At 39.6% G+C, this 21,347-nt stretch overlaps 1 protein-coding gene across 12 annotated transcripts in view; it reads right to left on the bottom strand.

Moving 5' to 3' along the window:
* cnot1 (CCR4-NOT transcription complex, subunit 1) overlaps positions 1-21,347 on the bottom strand; it is a 35,117-nt gene that overhangs the window by 6,729 nt on the left and 7,041 nt on the right. The window contains exons 4-38 of one of the 12 annotated variants that reach the window (XM_038293984.1): positions 21,067-21,165; positions 20,769-20,837; positions 20,580-20,634; positions 20,234-20,437; positions 19,965-20,133; positions 18,539-18,665; positions 17,771-17,881; positions 17,229-17,399; positions 15,967-16,094; positions 15,573-15,813; positions 15,315-15,434; positions 15,072-15,194; positions 14,815-14,966; positions 13,933-14,107; positions 13,602-13,800; positions 13,290-13,415; positions 10,296-10,420; positions 8,678-8,964; positions 8,525-8,603; positions 8,181-8,429; positions 7,953-8,093; positions 7,425-7,604; positions 7,152-7,268; positions 6,957-7,067; positions 6,604-6,681; positions 4,778-4,955; positions 4,525-4,679; positions 4,030-4,326; positions 3,803-3,943; positions 3,107-3,211; positions 2,890-3,009; positions 1,908-2,102; positions 790-932; positions 541-649; positions 276-445 (exon numbers count right to left, since the gene is read on the bottom strand). In XM_038293984.1, coding sequence (XP_038149912.1) covers positions 276-445; positions 541-649; positions 790-932; positions 1,908-2,102; positions 2,890-3,009; positions 3,107-3,211; positions 3,803-3,943; positions 4,030-4,326; positions 4,525-4,679; positions 4,778-4,955; positions 6,604-6,681; positions 6,957-7,067; positions 7,152-7,268; positions 7,425-7,604; positions 7,953-8,093; positions 8,181-8,429; positions 8,525-8,603; positions 8,678-8,964; positions 10,296-10,420; positions 13,290-13,415; positions 13,602-13,800; positions 13,933-14,107; positions 14,815-14,966; positions 15,072-15,194; positions 15,315-15,434; positions 15,573-15,813; positions 15,967-16,094; positions 17,229-17,399; positions 17,771-17,881; positions 18,539-18,665; positions 19,965-20,133; positions 20,234-20,437; positions 20,580-20,634; positions 20,769-20,837; positions 21,067-21,165 — 5,249 coding nt within the window. The remainder of the gene's footprint in view (positions 1-275; positions 446-540; positions 650-789; positions 933-1,907; positions 2,103-2,889; positions 3,010-3,106; positions 3,212-3,802; positions 3,944-4,029; positions 4,327-4,524; positions 4,680-4,777; positions 4,956-6,603; positions 6,682-6,956; positions 7,068-7,151; positions 7,269-7,424; positions 7,605-7,952; positions 8,094-8,180; positions 8,430-8,524; positions 8,604-8,677; positions 8,965-10,295; positions 10,421-13,289; positions 13,416-13,601; positions 13,801-13,932; positions 14,108-14,814; positions 14,967-15,071; positions 15,195-15,314; positions 15,435-15,572; positions 15,814-15,966; positions 16,095-17,228; positions 17,400-17,770; positions 17,882-18,538; positions 18,666-19,964; positions 20,134-20,233; positions 20,438-20,579; positions 20,635-20,768; positions 20,838-21,066; positions 21,166-21,347) is intronic. The other 11 variants (XM_038293989.1, XM_038293985.1, XM_038293988.1 and 8 more) reach the window with 11 other exon arrangements.

Below are 21,347 nucleotides of genomic sequence, written 5' to 3'. Positions count from 1 at the left end.
TGTTAACTTATTTTTGTTTTGCTTTTGTTTTGTTCCTCCATTTAAACATTTACAATATAAAGAGCTGAGATTAACAACGGAGACTGATTTCGTACGAAATTATGTTCAATATGATTCTTTAGTTTTGACAAAGGTTAATATTGTGATTTTACTCCTTTAAAGGAGTCATAACCTAGTGTCTTACATATACAATCCTTCTGAAGTTATCTTTCAATTTATTTTTAAATATTTCTAGGTGAAAAAAAGTTGTCTTATTTAGAAATGTGGTTATTTACCCCTCAGGTGCATTGGCTCTGGAGTGTGCACAGGTTCTCATTAGAATCTCAATGGTCTGGAAGAGGTCCGCTTCAGTGACGTGACTCACGCTTCGTTCGTCCACCAGCAGCAGCTTCACCAACTGCATGGCAAATGCAACAGCCATATAGTGCAGCCCGTTCTCCATTGACTGAAATAAAGCAGATATCAATGGTGAGTACAGAAATCAGAGCAGTGCTTACTTGTTGCCTGCAGGGTAACAGTAAATCAGGTGAGTTATTCTACCTGAGCCAGGTGCACATCATACTGCTGCATGTTCACCAGATGGTTCCTGATCAGAAGCTCCACTGCTTCCACGTTATATTTGTATTCATCCCGGCATTCAATAAGACACCTGTGAACACACTCATAGATTATACATCGGAGATCCATAAACAGAGCAAACATGGCTTATTATGCTATGCCCCATCCACAATACAGCCACTAATATTAAAATGATCTAAAATACTGGTATATACAAGGGTCTACAGGTACCTGGTAATCTGCTTATTGCACCACTGTGGGCCATAGGCCCGTCCATCCTGCAGAGCTTTCAGCACCAGCAGGTGGCACTCTCTGTAGCGAAGTAGGAGGTCAGCATCAGCCCCACTGGTAGCATCCAACAGACCTTCAACAGCCTGACAAGACATAAAACACTTTGGTTACTAGAGGAGTTTCAGTTTTACCGACCTGGAAGTTTCTACAGCCTAAATGGTAGAAAAATTCATTGAATCATAGACGCATGTATTAGGGGTGGAACGGTTCACAAAATCCACGGTTCGGTTCACGGTTTTGTGGTCACGGTTTTGGGTTCGGTATGGTATATGTTTATTGTTACACCGAAAAATAAAAAAATTAATAAAAATTATAAAAATAAATGAAATTAATGAAAAAAATCCCCCAAAATCTATTAATTGTAATTATTTTTAATGATCCACGGAAACCATGGATCATTTCCGCATGTTTTGCTGCTTTGAATTTAATCATCTCGCTCATGCCCTCTACGATCTCCAAGGAACTCAGAGCGGAGTGGACGGGAGCCACAGTGGAGGCTGTTGGATTTCGGGGTTAGCATGACATGTTGGTCATGTTGCTGTTAGCATAAACAAAACCTGTTGCACAATGCTTGCACACTGTTACTGTTTGCTGCCGCAGCCTTCCTGCTGACACTGAGCTGACACTCCCCTACGTTTTCCTGTTGCACTTTTATCCACAACTTTCTTTCCGCTGTCATCGTAGGTCACTCTAAATGCAAAGTGGTCTCATACAGCAGACCTATAAAGTGCTGCTGGCGCCAAATCCTGTTCTTTCCCACGCGCCATACCCACACAATTCTCCACAACAACTGATTTTTTTCTGCTACACCCAGCTACGCTGCTTCTTGTTTACTACTGGTGGTTGGCTTTGGTCGCAGTACCGCCACCTTCTGCTCTGGAGTGTAAACGCTTCGCCTATGAGAAAAAGGAGCAGCGCATGAACCGAACGCAACACACACGAACCGAACAGAGACAGCCGAACCAAACGGTTCGGACGGTTTTCATAAACCGTTCCATCCCTAGTATGTATATAAACAACACCTTGACTACCTCATGTTTGGCAGTGAACAGTCCTACCTTCTGCAGGAGGCCAAGTGCAGCAATGCCATCCCTGGAGTTTCGTGCCAAAGCCACAGCTTCCAGCAGGTTCCTCAGGCCCTGGGTCAGAGGGTTCATGGCCAGAGCTGGAGGAATGGCATGAAGGTGCTGTTCCAAGTCTGTGATGCACTTATCATAAATCTGAGCCACATCATCAGTCGCCCAGGCCTGTTGCTAAGATACAGAATGGAAATACATGTAAAAATTGGGGGAATTGTTTCGTTTTTTTCAATGTGATAACTGCTGGCTGTTTAGATTTCTCAAAAGTAAAAACATATTTATATATATATTTCTTACATTGTGGGGTATTTCTGACATGGATTAGCAAATAATACATCTCTAACAAGTCTTACGGTTCAGTGCGTTCATTTATTAATTTAAAATACAAAATGAAAGTTACATGTGTAACTATGGTTCTATGGCAGAGACTCTCTGTGCCTCAGAATCCTTCCATCCCTAAGATGTTGCTGTAGGAACAGGTACAATAATACCAACTGCATGTGTGAAGGGGACTTTCAATGCTTTCAGCATGGCCCTCTAGCAGTCAGTAGGGACAAAATAGAACTACAAAAAGATCCCCTTGATAATTTCATTTAAATGACTCATATGCAAAGTAGTGTGTTGTTTTAATGTACATGTAATATTTCCTAAACAAATCAGAAAATGTTAAAGCTCTGGCATTAAAAAAAAAAACACACAGATTTGTCAAGTTAGGAATTATTGTTGCAAACAAAAAATGGAGCCATCATAACAGAGGAAAAAAAGGTAAAGGAAGAACCAGTAAAAGGATATAATTGAATTTGTAGCTAAATGTAATACAAAGGACTTGTTATGGTAAATCTTTTCACAAAGTCATACATCAATGTCTTTAGACTTTTTAATGACATCCTAAGATCCTGTAGACTCGGTCTCAGAATATTTATCTGTTTCCCATTTGTTAAAGCTCAGTTCTTAAGTTTACCTTCATGGGCTGAGCCAGGAAGCCAGTGGGTTGGGAGTGATCATTGCTTGGTAGGAAACCTGGAATGTTCCTGGCAAACTCCTCATAAACAGCCAGCTGTTTAGGGTCCACTCCCCCCACCTGTGACAAAGAACATGTTGATATAACTTGTCTGAAGGTCATAGGTAGGACAAGCTTTAACCGACATGTTCATGATCGTGTCTTGAGGTGAGGTTACCTTGAGCCTGATCTGTTCAGGCATCCGCTCAGCCTGATAGGTCAGGACGACAGGATCACAGTAGCGACGTCCTTCCTGGCGTGCATGCTTCCTCAATTCAAACTCCTAAAGATAAGATCAGATTATAACACTGATGAGTAAAATGCTTTTGAAACTGCAGTCATTACCTGTACAGATTAATGAAATGCATCATAACAGATGATCCTGGTTCTATTTCATAGAACAAACATGCGTTGTCCACAGATTGGACTTCTTTGTCTAATACACCCTGGATATACCTGGATGATTGGGATCAGGACACTTTAAAGGTCAAATTAACCTCTCAAAGCGGTTCCTGAAGCATATTTGCCTTGCCGTGGGTCATTATATTGCACTGCATTATACTGAATTTCACCCCCCACGTGCATAAATAACCCTTGGGGGTCAATAACCCAAACAGTTCCCTACGGGACCATACTGGAACCAATTCTGAGAGAAGTTGTTCCAGTTCAAAGATGTCAGAATCAGAAATACTTTAATAATCCCAGAGGGAAATTACTAACCCAGCTGTACATCACAATTTTGATCTCATTAAAAAACAACAATTATTTCCCTCTGATGTAAACCATTTACTACCTGGTGCCATAATAGATGATGATATATCAAATTACAGATGAGCTAAACTAAATTATCTTTGAACCTAGTTTGAAACTTTACCGTGGCCAATCTCTTGTCCATTTCAGGTCCAGCTTTCTCCACTGCAGTTTTCTGAATGAAGCAACAAGCTAGTTCACAGTTGTCCTGAGCAATCCTGGCTGCGGCCTCCTCCATCATTTCTCTCTGTTGTGGGGTTGGTGCCTGGGAAGGAAAATACCTTGAGAAAGCCTGAAGGACAATATAAAAAGGAAAAGCAGTGCTGTGGTGTGCAGAAGCAGCCAGCTCACCCTTAGTGCAGCAGCGAAGCTGTTCTTTAGGTTGGTGGCGATACTCATCAGTAGCGGCTCGCGGCACGTAATCATAGCCATGCCAGCAGTGAGGTTTCTCATCATGTGGTGTGCAGCCACACGCATGCGAGACTCCTCTGAATCCAGGGCAAAGTCCTTCCTAATGATCTGCTCACACGTCGTCATAGCGATTTTGATGGAGCGGTCCACTACGGGGTGCACCAGCTCTTGGACTGCTCGCTCCACAGACTGACGTACACACTGCTTCAGCTGAGGGTGAGCCTGCAGCAGCGCGATCTACAGGTGGAAGGATAATAAAAATTCCAGTGAGATCAACTGTAAAGTTGCCTGATGTACCATATAGATCTATTGCATCCATCTTATCTTGGCACATATGTCTTGGTCGGATTTTTCTTCCAATTTTGTTCTTGTAATTGAGCCAATCAGACTATGTACAGTGAGATGATAAAATTTTAAGTTTGACTTTTGACGTACATTGACATTTATATTGATATGTGGAGCCAGGCCTGCCAGAGCATACACGTTGATGTCATGGTAACTGAATTGTGGAGTGGGAGGCCCAGTAGTGGGGCACGTGGTGGTGGGGGCAGCTGGGGTCGTCGCAGGAACTGCAAATTGAACAAAGTCTCCTGTTGGTCACAAAAGGCTAATATGATTAAAATCCCAGACCAAGCAGATTAGAAATACAATAATATCAATAAGCAACAAGAGTAACAGGCGCAACAACCTGAGTTAGAAGGCGGTAGGATCTCTTCTGGCGGCTTTGCCTCTTTCTTTGGTGCAGACAACTGCTCCTCCAGGTTCTTCAGCTTATCTTTGTCCTTCAGCAGATTCCCTGGCTTCAGCTCGTTGATGTCAAGAGACAAGTTCTTGCAAAGAACTTCAATCTCAAATTTTAAATTTAACTGTGGTGCAAAAGAGAAGAATAAGTGTTAACAATTAGCACGTTCTCTGAAGTAACAAAGGTCACATGCACAATCAACTTATCTACCTTCCTCTTTCAACCTTTTAAAATTTCTTTATTTAACAAGTTTCAACTTGAGAATCATTTATAAAGGAAACATTAGGCTGAAATTCATTTTGCTTTGTGGATTTACTGGTGATTAACAAAACCTTGGAATTAAAAACAAACTCTTCCCAAAACTACTGTTTGAATTTACTTTGGTTTTGATTCCTCGTCGAGCCAGTGACAAATTAATTCATAATAACGATCTCAAATCAGAGACTTTCAGCTGGTATATATTATTTTAAAAGTTTTTACAGCATAGCATTCAGAAAAATTTTCTTACATCAGTTGTGAAAGCGAGTACAAACTGACACCAAGTAATGCATAAGTAAATGGAAAAACTAGTCAGATAAACCCGAGTCCATGCAAATATTTAAATCTTTTTGAATTAATGTCTAATTCAGTTTATACTATAGTAAAAACGTTAAAATCCAAGTCTTAACTTTAAGATTTTTGCAAATGTGGTAAAAAAATAAAGAGCTTTAACTACAAACCAGGGTTCCTACAGCGTAAGGCAAGTTAAATTCAAGACTTTTTAATGCCACTTGAAATAAAAATTTAAGACCATATTCACAAGAAACACAAGAAAAACCCGCTTGTGACAACTTAACCCAAAGGTTTATTTTAACATAAACCACTGCACTAATATTTCAAGTTTTGAAAAGCTTCCCATACAGGAAGAAAGCTAAAAACACACAAATGACAAGATATATTTTAACAATTATTTAACTGAATTCCCAAACTTTGTTTTAGCAGGGAACAAAACAAATCAGTTTTAAAGCCACAACATAACCAGTGCCAAGTCTTTTTTGCAGCTATTTTTCTATGTATCGTTTTCTTAGTATGTTTGATTTGGTGATAAGTGGAAGTGTTACAAAGACATGGGTGGAACAAAACTGAGAAATACCGGCTGTTTCTCTGTAACTCGATTTTGATGCTTTGTGTTTCGCGCTTCGCATGTGCGACTCCCCTGCCTTAATTCCCATGGTTCCGAGCTTGAATGAGTTCTTGCACAAAATACACTGTGCCTCATATATGTTCCCTGGTACTGGTTTTAGCCATGGAGAAAACTCTTGGCTGGAGCCAATTCTGGTAACATTTACACCTGCTCATATTTTCCAGACAAAAAGTAAATGGCGCATCTCCCAAATGTCCCGGCCACAACAACGCTTTTACTGGTTCCGCTATCGGGACGGAACCAATAATGGCGAGCCATTTTTGTTTTGTTTTTTTCAATAAAAAATTGTTTTTTTCAATTTAAATGTTTTATTTAGATTACAAAAATAAGTCGTAATAAAAATAATCCTATTTATGATGTTTTAAAAAATAAGACCTACGAAAGACTAATTTAAGACATTTTAATACCAATTAAGGCCTTTGTTTTATTTTGAAGAATTCAATGCCTTTTAAGACTTTTTAAAGGACCCGCGGGAACCCTGACAAACTTGTCCACATTGCTTTAGGGGTAAATTGGTTCACAAAATCAACCTCATACCTCAATCCCAGCACACCAATGAGACAGAAAATACTAAGACCAAGTCACTTACCTTAAGATCATGTTCCTGGTGGAGCTCAGCGAGAACATTCATAATGGCCATGGTCCAAGGGTTCTGAGGTCTGAAAACCTACAACATGCAAATGATCATTTAACACCACCTAATTATACCCGTCATGTACATTCACTTAAAATCTAGAGAATATAAAAGAAAAGCTTCAGCTGACATACAAAAAAACCCACACAAGGTTTTTTTTTGGCCTTTTATTAGCCATGTTATTGAGGAAAGGTGAAAGCATTTGAGGGTTAAAAAAAATAAAATAAAATCAACGGCTGACAGGTTAACCAATCCTCAAAAGCAAATTCAGATCCAGCAGCTTTGAGATATTAATCCACATCTCTCACCATGCTCCGTAGACTAGATTCCAAGACTTTGGCCACAAAGGGAACCACATAAAGGAGCTCCTGCTGGCCTTTCACGTAGGCTTCTAATAACAGAGATTTGAGTTCCAGGTCCTGAAAAATTAAGAAGGATGTGTTTAGGGGGCTGTAAATTGAGATAAACAACCCAAACACTTCAACAATTATACAAACTCTTACTGTGTAGAGGATAGGCTTGTTTTTGGCCACTGTAATCATGCCCAACCAGTGGCCTAGGTTCTTCAGCAGGGAGCGATCAGAGAAGTTAGCAGCTGCCTTGTCAGAAGTTAGAAGCACCTGTCGCAAAAAGATAAACAATCATGGGTTTTAGTTCCACTAAATTTAGTTTATTTAGTTCTTTATTATATTAACATTTAGAAAATGCTCCAGTTAAATTCATATTAGACAAGAAAATAAGGTTTAACCTCTAAAGCGGATTAAATGACCATGTACCTTGATATTTCTATAAGTTTCATTTAGAACCATCTTGACAAATTCTGGGTTCTTGAGCGTGTCCAAAAAGTTGGAATAGAGGCTGTGAAAGTTAGGCTCAATGCTGACCCGCTTCATCACAAGGTACTGAGACACCCATGGCATAAACTCTTCTTTCACAGTTTCCTTCAACTCCTCAACCTGTTGGTGAGGGGGAGCAAATAGAGGAAATCAAATAAAGTTTTAACTCTTTAAAGCCGGAAACAGGAAATAATTGAACATTCAAATTTTTCAAAATTAAAATGTTTAAATTTCCTAAAAAATGTTGTAAAAGTTAAATTAGATAATTTATTTGCATCAAATTTGATACATAAGGCAATTACATATAATATTTTATACATTTTCTGTTCACTACATGTTTCTGAATATTTAAGTCAGTGTTTCAACAACAAAAACATCACACTGATGGTGCAGAAGCCACAAAAACTCATGTAACAAATACGATACACTTGGGTTTAAAGGGTTAAGAGTGTTTTTGTTTTTTTTTACCTTCTGTGTCATGTTGGACTGAGAAAGGTTATTGAAGATAAAAGCTATTTTCTCCTGGACATTCTCTGGGGGTTCAACAATCCGCTCTGTTTGGTCAGTGGCAACCAGCAAGGTGTCGATGTTGGTAGTGTTTATTGAAGGCTGCAGGAATGAACAACCAATTGTGAGCGAGTTCTTGCAGATGAAAAATGACAAGTGAAAGGACTCAATCAATTCACGTGAACCTACAGGCATATCCTTCTTAAAGGTGCTGGCTGGAGGCCTGGAGATGGTGCTTATTTTGGCAGGCGTGGTTGTTGTGGTGGTGGTGGTGACCAGGGTGCTTGGCTGGCCTGGCTGTGGCGCTTTGAGAGAGGGAGGCTGCTGGGACTGAGCCTGAACCTGGGCCAGGGCGAGACTTCCGGGTGTGGTGATGGATCCCTGCATCTTCACCGGAGGGTCACGTGACTGTTGGCCATACTCGATATACTGCACACACAGGATGTTTAAAGAAGCAGAGCGAGAGGGTCAATCTATTTGAAGGTGAGGATTAATATGAGCAAAGCAAACAAACATTCAGTACATATATCTACCTCTTGTAAATGGTGAGGAAACTGAAGGAAGTGACCGATTGAGGCCAGATGCTGACAGTACTGAGGGTAGTCCTTAAGTCTAGAAGCATAAAGAATGTAATCACTGTAAACAACTATTTCATATTGATGTTTGTCTAAAAAGTATTCACATACCTGTTTTTGAACCTATCCAGTGCAGCAATACCAAAATAATACATTTTGGATCCGTATGGTTTCCGTAAGGCCTCAAGAACGTAACGCAGGGCCAGACCCAGAGCCATGTAGGTGACAAGACCCTTCTCAATAATACCACCAAAGAGGCAGGCAGTGATGTGCAGTTCTTTGTCTGGATACTGAGGGAAGAATCTGTATTCTTCAAACAAGTTTCGAAGCATGCAATTGAACACTTCTCGTTCCCGCTTGATGGTCGAGTCCTTGAACCTCTGAAGCATCTCCAGTACCTGGAGAGAGGCAACGACAATGTAGAAGGTGACTGGATAGCCTCACAATACCAGAGTTCACGATCTCTGATTCATCAAATTAAAAAGAAATTCTACTAATATAAAGGTTCCCTTTGAATATATGGTGAATATTTCTACAGCGGTCATCGTTGATATATGAATCCTGAAAAAAAAACTAGAGCGATGATGATTGCAACAGATTCATAGTGCATTTTAATTTGTTTTGGGTTCTTTGTTAGCAGACACATTTTTTCTAAAACAAGGAAAGGCAAGGCAGCTTTATAGCACATTTCAGCAACAGGGCAATTCAAAGTGCTTTACATAAAATCAGTTAAAAAAATAAATAAAACACAGAAGAAACAGTTAAAAATAAAAACAGAATAAAACAAGAATAAAAATTACAGTGCAGTATAAAAAATTAAACAGTAAAGAAATGATCGCCATTTAGAGAAAGGCAACATCAAAAAGAAAGGTCTTCAGCATTGATTTAAAAGAACTGAGAGTAGCAGCGAACCTGCAGGTTTCTGGGAGTTTATTCCAGATGTGAGGACTATAGTTACTGAAAGCTGCTTCCCCCTGTTTAGTTCTGACCCTAGGAACAGAAAGTAGACCTGTCCCAGATGACCTTAGAGGTCTGGGGGGGTCATAGTGTACTAGCAGGTCAGAAATGTATTTAGGCCCTAAACAGTTTAATGATTTATAAACTAGCAGAAATACTTTGAAATCAATTCTTTGAGACACAGGAAGCCAGTGTAAGGACTTCAGAACTGGAGTGATGTGATCCAGTCTCTTGGTCTTTAGTGAGGACTCGAGCAGCAGCGTTCTGAATCAGCTGCAGCTGTCTGATAGATTTTTTTTTTTTAAACTGTTTTAACAGGAAACTTCCTTCTTTGTTAGGGGTATCACCAGCCGACAACATCTCTAATCATGACGGAGACATTTATGGTCAATCCATGTCATGTATTTTAGACAAACAGCTTGTCTGATGATCGGACAAGGTATGATGGGAAAAAGGTAGAGGATGGATAAAAGAAAAAACAGAAAATCAGATGAACCAACTATTTTGTAGACAGAGGGACTGAGCAATAGATGGAAAAATTACCTGATAACGGAAAATGGTTCACAGAGAGGGATAAATCAATGGAATGACATAGAGATTAAGAAAAATGAATAGATAAATGGTTACATTCTAAAAAACTGGACAGGCAGACAAATGGTTAATTGTATTCAAAGGCAGTCTAAAAGAGAAAGGCCGAATAGTTCGATGGAGTCAAAAAAGCTTGACAGGCTGAGTGAAACTTGTGTGCAATATCCAACAAAACAGTACTTACTTCGTCCACAGACATGGTTGGGTGAGGTGGATGGTTGTAAATACGCTGGAAGTAACTGTTAGCTTCATCGTCGATCTCCTTACTAAAGTGCTGGTTAGCCTCTGGCCACACCTGAGAGAGATCAGCTGAAAGAGAGCAGAAATATTATTTAGATCAAATTTAAAAGGCACCTTTGTTTCAGTGCTGACTTAATCCCAGTAAAATGGTTTCAAGTTATCACAAAACAAAAATGAAACATTTTAGACAAAAATGGTTATTAAAAACTATACAGCTGGTTTATTACCGTATTTTCACGACTATAAGGCGCACTTAAACGTCTTTTTTTCCCCTCAAAATGTGCGGTGCGCCCTTTGGTGCGGTGCGCCCTATGTGTGTTGTAACTGCGACTTTTGAGACCACCTCATTGAGGAGATGATGAAAGAGTGGCTGAATGTAAGGAGACCAGGTGTTTTTTTTTTTCCACCCCTCACCATCGCTGTTAATATGTAACTCCATGCGTGCCCATCTCACAGCTGATGTGAAAAACATGGGGAAACAAATGAATGCTGTGCTTGCTGTTCAACCGCTCGACATCGGTGTGAACCGGACCCAGCAGGTGCAGCAGAAGCAGCGAGTTTACATGCAAAGTCAATGGTTGACGCGCGTATGGGTGCAGCAAAAGGTCCTGCAGCGCGTTTTGGTGCAGCACGTCGGGAGCGTTTAAGCATCTGAAGCGCCGCCAACGCGCTGCTGCTGCTCGAGATGGAAAAATTGAAGTGTTGCTGCTGGACGCGCCGCATCAACCAATCAGAGAAGCAGATCTGGGAGCTGACAGCGAGACAGACAGCGCTCTGATGACATATGATATTAGATGAAAAAGGCTGGATAGATGCGTGGCTGAGGCAGGTGTATCTGAGAAGACTAGGTGGTTTTTTCCACGCATCACCATCGCTGCGTGCCCATCTCACAGCCGATGTGAAAAAAAGGTGAATCAAATGAACGCTGTGCTCGCCGTTATCCCGGGGGTCTGACAAAGGAACTTCAACCGCCCAACATCGGTGTGAAGCGCCTGTTCAAAGTAAGGCTGCGAGCGGCGTGGGAGCGATGGGTGACAGACTGAGACCACAGTTTCATGATAAATGGAAGGCAGCGCCGGGCAAGTTACGCCACAGTTTGCGGATGGATTGTAGATGCTTGGACTAACGTGTCTGCTGGCTCTGTTGTTCAAGCTTTTGCAAAAGCAGGCATTATTTCTGAGGAGCCGCGCTGCACGGAAAGTGACTCTGACAGTGCAGATGGGGAAACTGGCATGTCTGATTTAGCGCAGCTGTTTAATTCAGAAACAGAGGATGAGGACTTTGAGGGGTTTGATTAATACTTTGTAATAAATACTTGAATAAAGCACAATCATACTCAGTTTTGCTCCCGCTCTATTTTTCTACCTGAAAACTTAATTCAACAGCAGGCTCTGGGCCGCGGCGCATCCGGACTCACCTCGGCAGGTGTTTTTTCATCTAAATCTTTTTAAGTGAGAAAGTCCACCAGAAAATTTAATCATTGCAGTCAGCTCATCCAGATTATTATCCTGCCTATGTTTTAAGTTAATTTATGCGTCAATAAACGAAGAAGAAGGGGAAACTGGCATGTCGGATTTAGCGCAGCTGTTTAATTCAGAAACAGAGGATGATGACTTTGATGGGTTTGATTAATACTTTGTAATAAATACATGAATAAAGCACAATCATACTCAGTTTTGCTCCTGCTCTATTTTTCTACCTGAAAACTTAATTCAACAGCAGGCTCTGGGCCGCGGCGCATCCGGACTCACCTCGGCAGGTGTTTTTTCATCTAAATAATCTAAATCTTTTTAAGTGAGAAAGTCCACTTGAAAATTTAATCATTGCAGTCAGCTCATCCAGATTATTATCCTATGTTTTAAGTTAATGTATGCGTCAATAAACGAAGAAGAAGGGGAAACCGGCATGTCGGATTTAGCGCAGCTGTTTAATTCAGAAACAGAGGATGAGGACTTTGAGGGGTTTGATTAATACTTTGTAATAAATACTTGAATAAAGCACAATCATACTCAGTTTTGCTCCCGCTCTATTTTTCTACCTGAAAACTTAATTCAACAGCAGGCTCTGGGCGGGCTCACCTCGGCAGGTGTTTTTTCATCTAAATAATCTAAATCTTTTTAAGTGAGAAAGTCCACCTGAAAATTTAATCATTGCAGTCAGTTAATCCAGATTATTATCCTGCCTATGTTTTAAGTTAATTTATGCGTCAATAAATTGTATCAGAGGAGTAATCACAGCCCTGTGTCATCAGCGATGTGTCTCTCATGGCCAGCTCCCAGGTTTGAATAATACTTTGTAATAAATACACCTTGCAGCTTTATTTGCTGTGATCAGTGGGAATAAAGTAGTTTTAATATGTTTTTAAGTGGGAAAATCCACCTGAGAGGACATGTACCTGTATATAAAAAACGCGCCCTATAGTCCGGTGCGCCTTATGTGTGTGTTAAATACAGAAATGGGACACATAACTGAGAGTGCGCCTTTTAGTCCGGTGCGCCTTATGGTCGTGAAAATACGGTAATACTAGTCATTTCTTTATAATCCAAAAGATTGGAACAAATTGCAAACTTTAATCTTTTCAACTCATAAAGAGATAAAAAGTAAATGCATTAGGTGTACCCATAAAGGCCCAAAACAACAAGGGTTCTTATATTTGATGTATCTAACAGATAAATCTTATTAATCTTATTTCCTTAATCAAGGGAAAATTAGCTTTACATCCAAAATTATGAAAAAGGAACAGTCAGCGTAAGCAGACAAGCAATGGAAGACTGATCTGTATTTCCTCTTCAATAACAAAACCTTATGTTGCAAAAGGAACATTTGAAGCAGAATGTGCATTAAAGTTTAGGAAACCCAAGCTTTTATTACTTTGAAGAGGAAATACAGCGCAGAGCAAAGCAGGGCTCTCAGTCAGACCACTACCATCGCCACTTACAGGCCTTCATCTTACTCTGCTGGAAGGTAGGAGGGGTCAGGCCAGGTGTGCTCATCTTCCTTGTGCCAAAGGGATCAGTGCTAACTGATGGCATTCCCAGGCTGGAACCAATGCTGGAGGTGATACCTGACCAAAAATAAACACATATGTTACGTCAAGCTTAACTAACCTAAATTGTACTTAACTTTTTTTTATCCTCAACTCTTTCCAAGTCTTAGTGAGGAAAATAAACTACCGTAGTAGTGAAAGTTTAGTTTGACTTTCTGGCCAATGCTTGTATTTGTATGAAGGAACATCAGAAAGGATAAGTACCAGAGTCCATACCAGGAAGCTGCGAGCTGCCATGAACCCCAAAAGGTGTGCTCGAGTTAGGGTTTGGAAGAGGCGGGAAGGCCTTTGAAGGGGAAAGAGGATTACTGATAGCTGAGCCGGGGAAGCACGGCATGCTCTGAGTGTGGGTGGTTGGGGTGCTACCAAGACTCAAGGCACCTATACCAGGCAGAGTGTCCATCTGAATAACAGAATGAGGAAAATAATGAACAAAAGGAAAACATTTAAATAATCTTTGTCCAGAAAAAAAATAAACAAAACATATCCAGATCTCATAAAGTATATCGGTTAAAATAATAAACTGTCAAATTACCATTGGCCTTTCACATGACGATACCTGTACAGGTGAGATGGCATCCAGGCTGCTGGCGCTTGGAGCACGCCCCTTTGGCATCACTCCAGGTGGAGGCTGTCGAGCTTTATTCATTACATTGCTACGATTGGCAACCATGGTGAGGATTGTCTCTGACAATTCCTGGGACACACTCCTGAAGGCACAGGGGAAAAAAGACCTAACATTTAAAACATTTTAAGCAGCAAGAGTTAATCAGACATTAAAAAGTCAATAAGTTCAAGCAATACAATCTACATTGTTGACAGGTCTCTCTGATATCTGCTTATAACATTTGACCTGCTGGTGCTGATATTAGTTTATGGCAATCAGAAAAATAAAGAAAAGTTATTGATTATTATTTCCACTTGTATTAAACCCATTTCAAACCAAGACCTGATTGGTTGTTTCAAAAAGAATTATGAAACTTGGCTGAAAACTAAAAAGGCCCAAAGAATCCCACCTTATGATGTTTAGCTTCCTTCCATCTACTCACTACAGACATGTTAAATATGTAACTTCCTTCTCAAAGTCACATCTTTGTGATTCCCTCTATTTAATTTCTAAAACACCTCAAACATGCTAAAAAAATATCAAACTTTAATTCATTCTAGATCAGTAAAAGCCTCCATTCCAAAGATATCTTTTGCTTGAACCTCTTAGCTACGAGGTTTTGGTTTGATTCTTCTAGTTTCTTACTGTGACGATCAAGGATGGAGCTAAAACAGCTAACGCTAAAAAAATCATCCAAATGCAATTACTGGCAGTTTTCTCTCTACATCTTCGACATGAAGTGCTCAAACTAAAGAAAACAGCTAAAATCCCTCACAAAGCCTCCAAAAAGAAAATGTTATAGCTTCTCACCCAGCACATGACTGCAAACAGGCAAGCATGGTGGCTAAAGTCTCTGGAGGAAGCTGGGCACTTTTGGGCTGGTCCTTATCTGGAGCCAGACCCCCCATGATGGATGGGCAGCGTCTTTTCAGAAACGTAACACATGCCTGGATAAATGGTTCCTATGATGGGTAAAAGAATACAAAAAATAAATATATATTAAAATGACTGATATGTAGTAGTAACCGTGTAAGTCGACTTCATCTCCGCATCATCTATACCCTTACCCCATGCTCCCGGATTTTGTCAGTCAGCCATTTATCAAGTTTGAGGTATTCCCGGCGAGAGGCAAGTGCAGCGAGGTCAATGACAAATGCAAAAGGAGTACCATTCAGCAGCATCGACAGAGACTGAAATGATAAGCTTGTTTATTAAATTGGCACCACAAAATTTTAAACTCAACACAGTTGTAAAACATTTTTTCTTGATATTAAATTTGGACATACAACACTTTGCAATGCATTAATAACCTTTAGGTCCTGGGCCACATCCAGGATCCGAGACAGCTTGGCCTGATCGTACTGTTCCCCTCTCATGTACCACTCTGCCATCGAATGCATAATCAGCTGACGAATGGAAGGAGACTGTCCCTGTTAAGGAGGAGGCCAAATAATCAGATGCTTTAAGAAGGTAACAATGTGTAGAAACAAATCCACAAAAATGATGGAATACTAAACTAAAAAAGTTCCAAGTTTTGATTTACGGAGCTAAATTATAAAAGAACCAACCTGTCCATGCCAGGCATAGTGCAGGATAATGGCAGAGTTGGGATGGTTGCCAAGAAAGATTGGCATGAGGGTGGAAATCAGCTCATGGCGTAACGAGTGCCAGGAGGTGGAGATCTGCAGTAGTGCCAACACCAACATGTCCGGGCAGTGCTTGATTGGGAAGCTAAAGAGCTGCTTCACCTGCTCGTATTGCCCAACCTCAGAGAGTCGAAGAAGACTCTCCACCAAGTCCAGACTTTTCCTGTGGAAGTTTATAGAAGCTTTGTAAATGAAAATCCATGGCAAAGTCTAAACATTTAAGAGAACCTGTGAATATTGTCACAGCATAAACTCTCATACTTGCACAACATTTAATATTGCATTCCTTGTGTGAAACAGAATATAGCTTTCATACCAGGTAGCTATCTCCCTGTTGTCGTCCTCAGGCGGAGCTTTGAGGAGGTCAATGACCACAGTGTGACACGGGTAGTCGGCAAAGCAAAACACCTCAGGGTTCATCAGGGATTGCTGAATAAATGAAAGCTGGAAAACAAGGTTCATCATTACAAATAAAATACTATGAAAACCAGGCTTTTAGGTAGCAATGCATTCGGGCGTACATTCTAAGCCCTTTACTAAAAAAAAAAAAGAAAGACAAATTGTACACCCTGTTTTTGGGATGTACGGCTTTGGTAGGCCCAAATTTTTCCCTAGAAACTTTGTTAAAATGTTAAAAATTTCACAAGCAGCAGATGCCGGAGTTGGAAAATTTAGCTACTCAAGAGCCACATTAACCAATCAGAGAAGCTGATCTGAGAGCAGACAGAGCTGCTTATGCAGAGTGCAATGATCACTCCACTGAAACAGTATATTAACGCCTAAATTAACTTAAAATGACAGCAAAATATGTTTGCTTTTATTATTCTGGTGCCTGCAGTTTTTACCATATACCTGAAAAAATGCTAACATCTACTTCCAGCCGCCACGATCAGTGGGGGAAATCCCCCAAGAGGCGGCCAGGCCTGAGGCAGCAGCTGCTGGGGATTCCCAGTAACAGCGCACCACCGGTATGTGGGGGTCTGCGTGGCTCCGACAGCGAAATAATATTTTAAGACAGGATTGTAATATTGATTGACTGCACAGACGATGTTTTGAGGTGTACTTTCTCACTTAAAATATATTAAAACTACTTTTTACACACTGATCACAGCAAATATAGCAAAGCGACTCTGCCATTGAACACAGGAGCAGCACAAGCATCAGGCGACACATCACACCTGTGTACATGCATCAAAAATGAAGCAGCAGACACATTTATAATGGCGTGTGGTGTGAACGTAGCATTACACGTTCTGATTATTTGAATTAACCTATGAAACCTAATATTGTACCTAAAAAATTATTTCATGTCTTCCTTATGAAATTTCCACCTCTTGTCAAGCCCACATACTTCCCATATTCAGGACAAAAGTTGTGTTGTAACAAAGACAAAAAAGTTAACTGCATTTTACCAAAAAAATTCAGGAAATAGCATTTCAGGGAGTCTACATTTAAAAATTTTCCAGGGAAGCATACCAGGTGTACACCGTATGAAATATTCCTAGCTAAAAGCCTGATGGCAACCATTTTAAAACGAAGATTGTTTGCTTCGGGTTTTCCTTAAATGGCAGTAGTTACCTGCCCCTCAGCATGTTTCCATGGCCGGTAAAAGAGATCAACAGGGAAGACCTCCATCCCCAGGCCTCGTTGGATCCCGTACACCACGATCTGCAGGCCTTTGCTGTCCCGAATAAGAAAGCCTGGGTGGTCCAGTTCATACGTTACCTCTTTGAAGTTCAAGTTGGGATTCTAAGATAATCAGAAAAAACAAAAGTTTTTCACAACTTATTTTTTCTAGCAAGTAGAACAAAAACAATCCTAAATGGAGCCAGGACTGCAGTTGCTCAGAAAACCAATTACAAAACCATTATGGAAAATATCAACTATGATTAACCCAAATTTTCTTGGTTCCTTTCTTACTACACAATGTACTCATCGCTCTGTCAGCTTTAGTTAGCCAACTAAAAAACATGCATGACAGTGAGGGACTTAATGATAAATTACATTCTTGTTGATATTTTACTCTATTACTATAAGAAATTAAGTCTTGATGCTTCTGACAACCACTGACATAAAAGAACACAATAGTTCATTTTACAATGAATATTTCTACTACTTACAACTTCTTTGACAACATCAATGAGAACCTCAACATTCCACGTATGTGCCTGAGAGCCGTCGTTCTTATCCTTGCCATCACTCCAAATTCCACTTCCTGGAGCAGAAATGGACTGAGGGGAAGATCAAAAACAAATAGAATAATTATTTATCAAAGTTTAGAGTTTATAAGAAAATGTGAGACTCCATTAATTCAAACATGCTTGGAGCAGCTAGTTGAGTGCATGCAGTGTATGTTGTGTTTGGTAAAATCCCCAAATATCTCTTAATGTCGCTACCAGCTAGCGACAGACAATTATCACATTTCTAATCATCACTTTGATGAAGTTCTCCTGAAATATTTAGAATTTAAAAGGGACATTTGCAAGTCCATAAACACACAAGAGCATCAAAAAAATTATGCATTTAAAAAATGTATTTCAACCGCAAGTTACTGCTTAGCATCAAAGTCTAATTGCAGAGTTAAACTGTAAAGGTGAAACAAGTTCTGAATGATTTAGTAAAAAGACAGAGATGCAGTGAAGCAGATACTACAAAGAAAAATTAATCTACACAATTGGCCACTGTTTAATTTTAATGTCTAAGATCTTAACAAGGTACTTTGTGCTACTTGTAAAAAGACAAAGTAACAAAACCTCTGTTTCATTGAAAACAGAAGTTAGCAAATGAGTGTATTTGGGTGGGGTTGAACCTGAACATTGTTTACATTTTCTAGATGCCCTGCAGGAATTCTCATAGCTTCTGTTCAACACAACAAAAAGGTCTCTTACCTGAAGTGGGATGCCATCAGATAGACCAGAGTGGGTTCGAGCCATCATTCCCAGAACCCTGGCTACCTGGCTGGCAGTCACCTCTCTAACCCCATACTGGAGAATTATGTTTCTGCATTCATCAAGACTGGAGACAAAAGGACACATACTATGTCAGCAGTACATCAAAATTAGTTTAGTTTTAGCAATAGCAGACCAGTAGAGACCTCAGTAATGGCTTTTAGGGCTTAATCAGATTACAATTTTCAATCATTCATGAGAGTGACATAAGGTTACATCATCAGAAAACAAATTGATCATCGTTTTTTTGCCATTGTTGGGTCATTTATACACAGGATAAACAGGGTATTTGATACAAATTTGAAAAGCTTATATTTTAATAGGAAATGGAAGAAAAACAAACTGATTTTAAATTAAGTTTAACTTTGTGTCCAAACGTTTTTCTCTAGGCTTTTTGCAAGTTTAAATGTTGCCACCCTTTAAACATAATCTAAAAATGGTTCATTAGCAGAGCCGTGAGAAGGTGCCATGCTAAGAAACTATTCACAATCAGAAACAGCTTAGTTAGATGAGACCCTCTCAGGATGTACTCCTAATCTTCCCGAAAGCCTGCTAGAGAAAGGCACCAACCTTTAAAAATATAAAAATTTTCCACTACATCTACACCAGCTACAGTACACTTTGTATTTATAGCCCTCTTCTATATGCAAATATTTTCTTTTGCAATTTTGTCTTCTCTAGTATTAATTTAGCTAACGGTCCAATTTAATAAAAGAATAAATAAAATAAACAGATACATTTGGTTATATTTCATGTAATCAATTTAAAAAGTAATGTGTATACTGTAAGATCAGTGGCCAATAATCTTCTTTTAGGAAGGCGGTATATAAAACATAGCTTAGTTTGGGAGGCGTTTTCCCAAGCTGGACAGACACCTCTAATATTTAATCTGTATTAGCAGCGGCACAGAGGAAATATATCCTTTCTAAATTAAGTGGGTGTTCACTCTTTTCTTTTGCACAAGTCTATGGATGAGTATTAGAATAAATAAACAACACAATATAATCAATACTTAAGATTGTAGTAGTGGCCTTTTTTGGTTGTTTTAAATCAAAAACAACTGGCTGTTTTATTATAAGATTTTCTGTAACAAGTGATTGAACTGTGATTTTGACTCAATGCAATATCACAGGCTTATCTATCCTTATCTTACTTAAGTTCAATATTTAACAAGAGTTAGGAGAGCCTACAGCGTAACCTTGAGAAAACCAGTTTAAACAGCATTTTCTCTTTGCTTTAGTTAACAAAACTACATTATAACTTAGAGAAAAATGTTTAGATTGATTCAAGTCATTTACAGGATAAAACTGACCCATAAAAATCATGTGGACTTAGCCTGCCTTTACTACCATGACAATCAACTCACCTGGCACAAAAGCCATAGCCAACTTCCTGAATGAAGTCTGCAAGAGAACTCTCCATGATGGTCTTAGATAACTCCCCAGAGTCTGGTAAGATCCTATCCATGGGAATGTCCCGTTTTTCAGGGTACAGCAGTGGTGCGAGCACCACAGGACAGCGCTCCTGGGGGAAATCTAGGAAACAGGACACAGAAATGTAATCAATCTGTTCAGATTAAAATAATAATATTTCATGATGAGACAACAAGATGGTAGTTTTTTTTCTTCTCTATACCTCGGCAAAGTGTCTTGAGGAAAGCGTCAATCTGCTCCTGCCCTACCCCACTGGCTCCCTTCTGTCCAAACAGTAGATGGGAGAGCAGCAGGTGCAACACCTCTATGGGAATGTCCTGGAAGCCACCTTCTTGGTTCCCTCCGAGATCTGCGTCCACGTAGGACCGCAGAAGATCAGGAAGTTTCTGCTTGATGAACTGTGCAGCTGAAGCATACAAAATACATAAACAAAAAAACATTTTTGGGGTGTTACTCAATATTTTTTAAGGAAAACTGAGGACTCACCAGGAAACTAAAAAAATATATATCTTATGTTTAGAGAGATGTGGCTTTACTACAACACTTACCAAATCCCCAAAGATCTGTGTTGCTGGAGTTAAGGAGAGCAAGGCCAAAAATTACCTGGAAATAGAAAAATAAATCAGATCAAGATGGTTCTACCATGTCTTATTAGTTTTGTGTTAAACAAGACAAAAGTTTTTAGTCACAAGCTTATTTATTTTAGTTGATTATATCTAAATTAAGGGCCATCTTACCTCTTGAACCTTGCTGAGTTTAAGTACTTTACTCAGTTGAGTAAACAGGTGGGCAGATGGCTTCAAACTCTGAAAGATAAAATAAATAGATTTTTTTTTATCAAAAGAGCTTCAAACACATTTTCTCATTAGAGCACAAAAAATATGCAGTAGGTACCAACAATACACCCAGTCTTTTGCATACTTCATAGAAAATTTACCTTTAATTTAAAATAACTGACAATCTCTGAAACCGAAAGGAAGCAGACTATTGTGTGTTAAAAGAGTAAGTTGATATTTTATAACACCCGCTCCTTACCTTCTGGTAGTGCAGGGGATTGTCGATGGCGTAACAGAGAGTAGAGATAAAGTTTGGCTTTGAAATCAGCGACACACACTCCTGAATCAGAAACTGTGTCTGGAGGGGAATAAAACAAAGCAGAGGTGAATCAGGGGAGGAATAGAGAAAGAGATATGAGCAAATTTTATATCAAATAATTAGCTGCAATAAGAGTAGGAGGAAATTGCTCTCAGTGCATAGACTCTCAGGTTGAATTTCCATCCTTGTTTGGTGGCAGTCTGCTCATTTAAAATGAGCAG

This window comes from Cyprinodon tularosa, unplaced genomic scaffold (assembly GCF_016077235.1).
Source record: "Cyprinodon tularosa strain WSP-4 unplaced genomic scaffold, ASM1607723v1 ctg332, whole genome shotgun sequence".
Classification (NCBI taxonomy): domain Eukaryota; kingdom Metazoa; phylum Chordata; class Actinopteri; order Cyprinodontiformes; family Cyprinodontidae; genus Cyprinodon; species Cyprinodon tularosa.
Note: the sequence above shows the minus strand (reverse complement) of the source record. Positions and strands in the feature narration are given on the sequence as shown.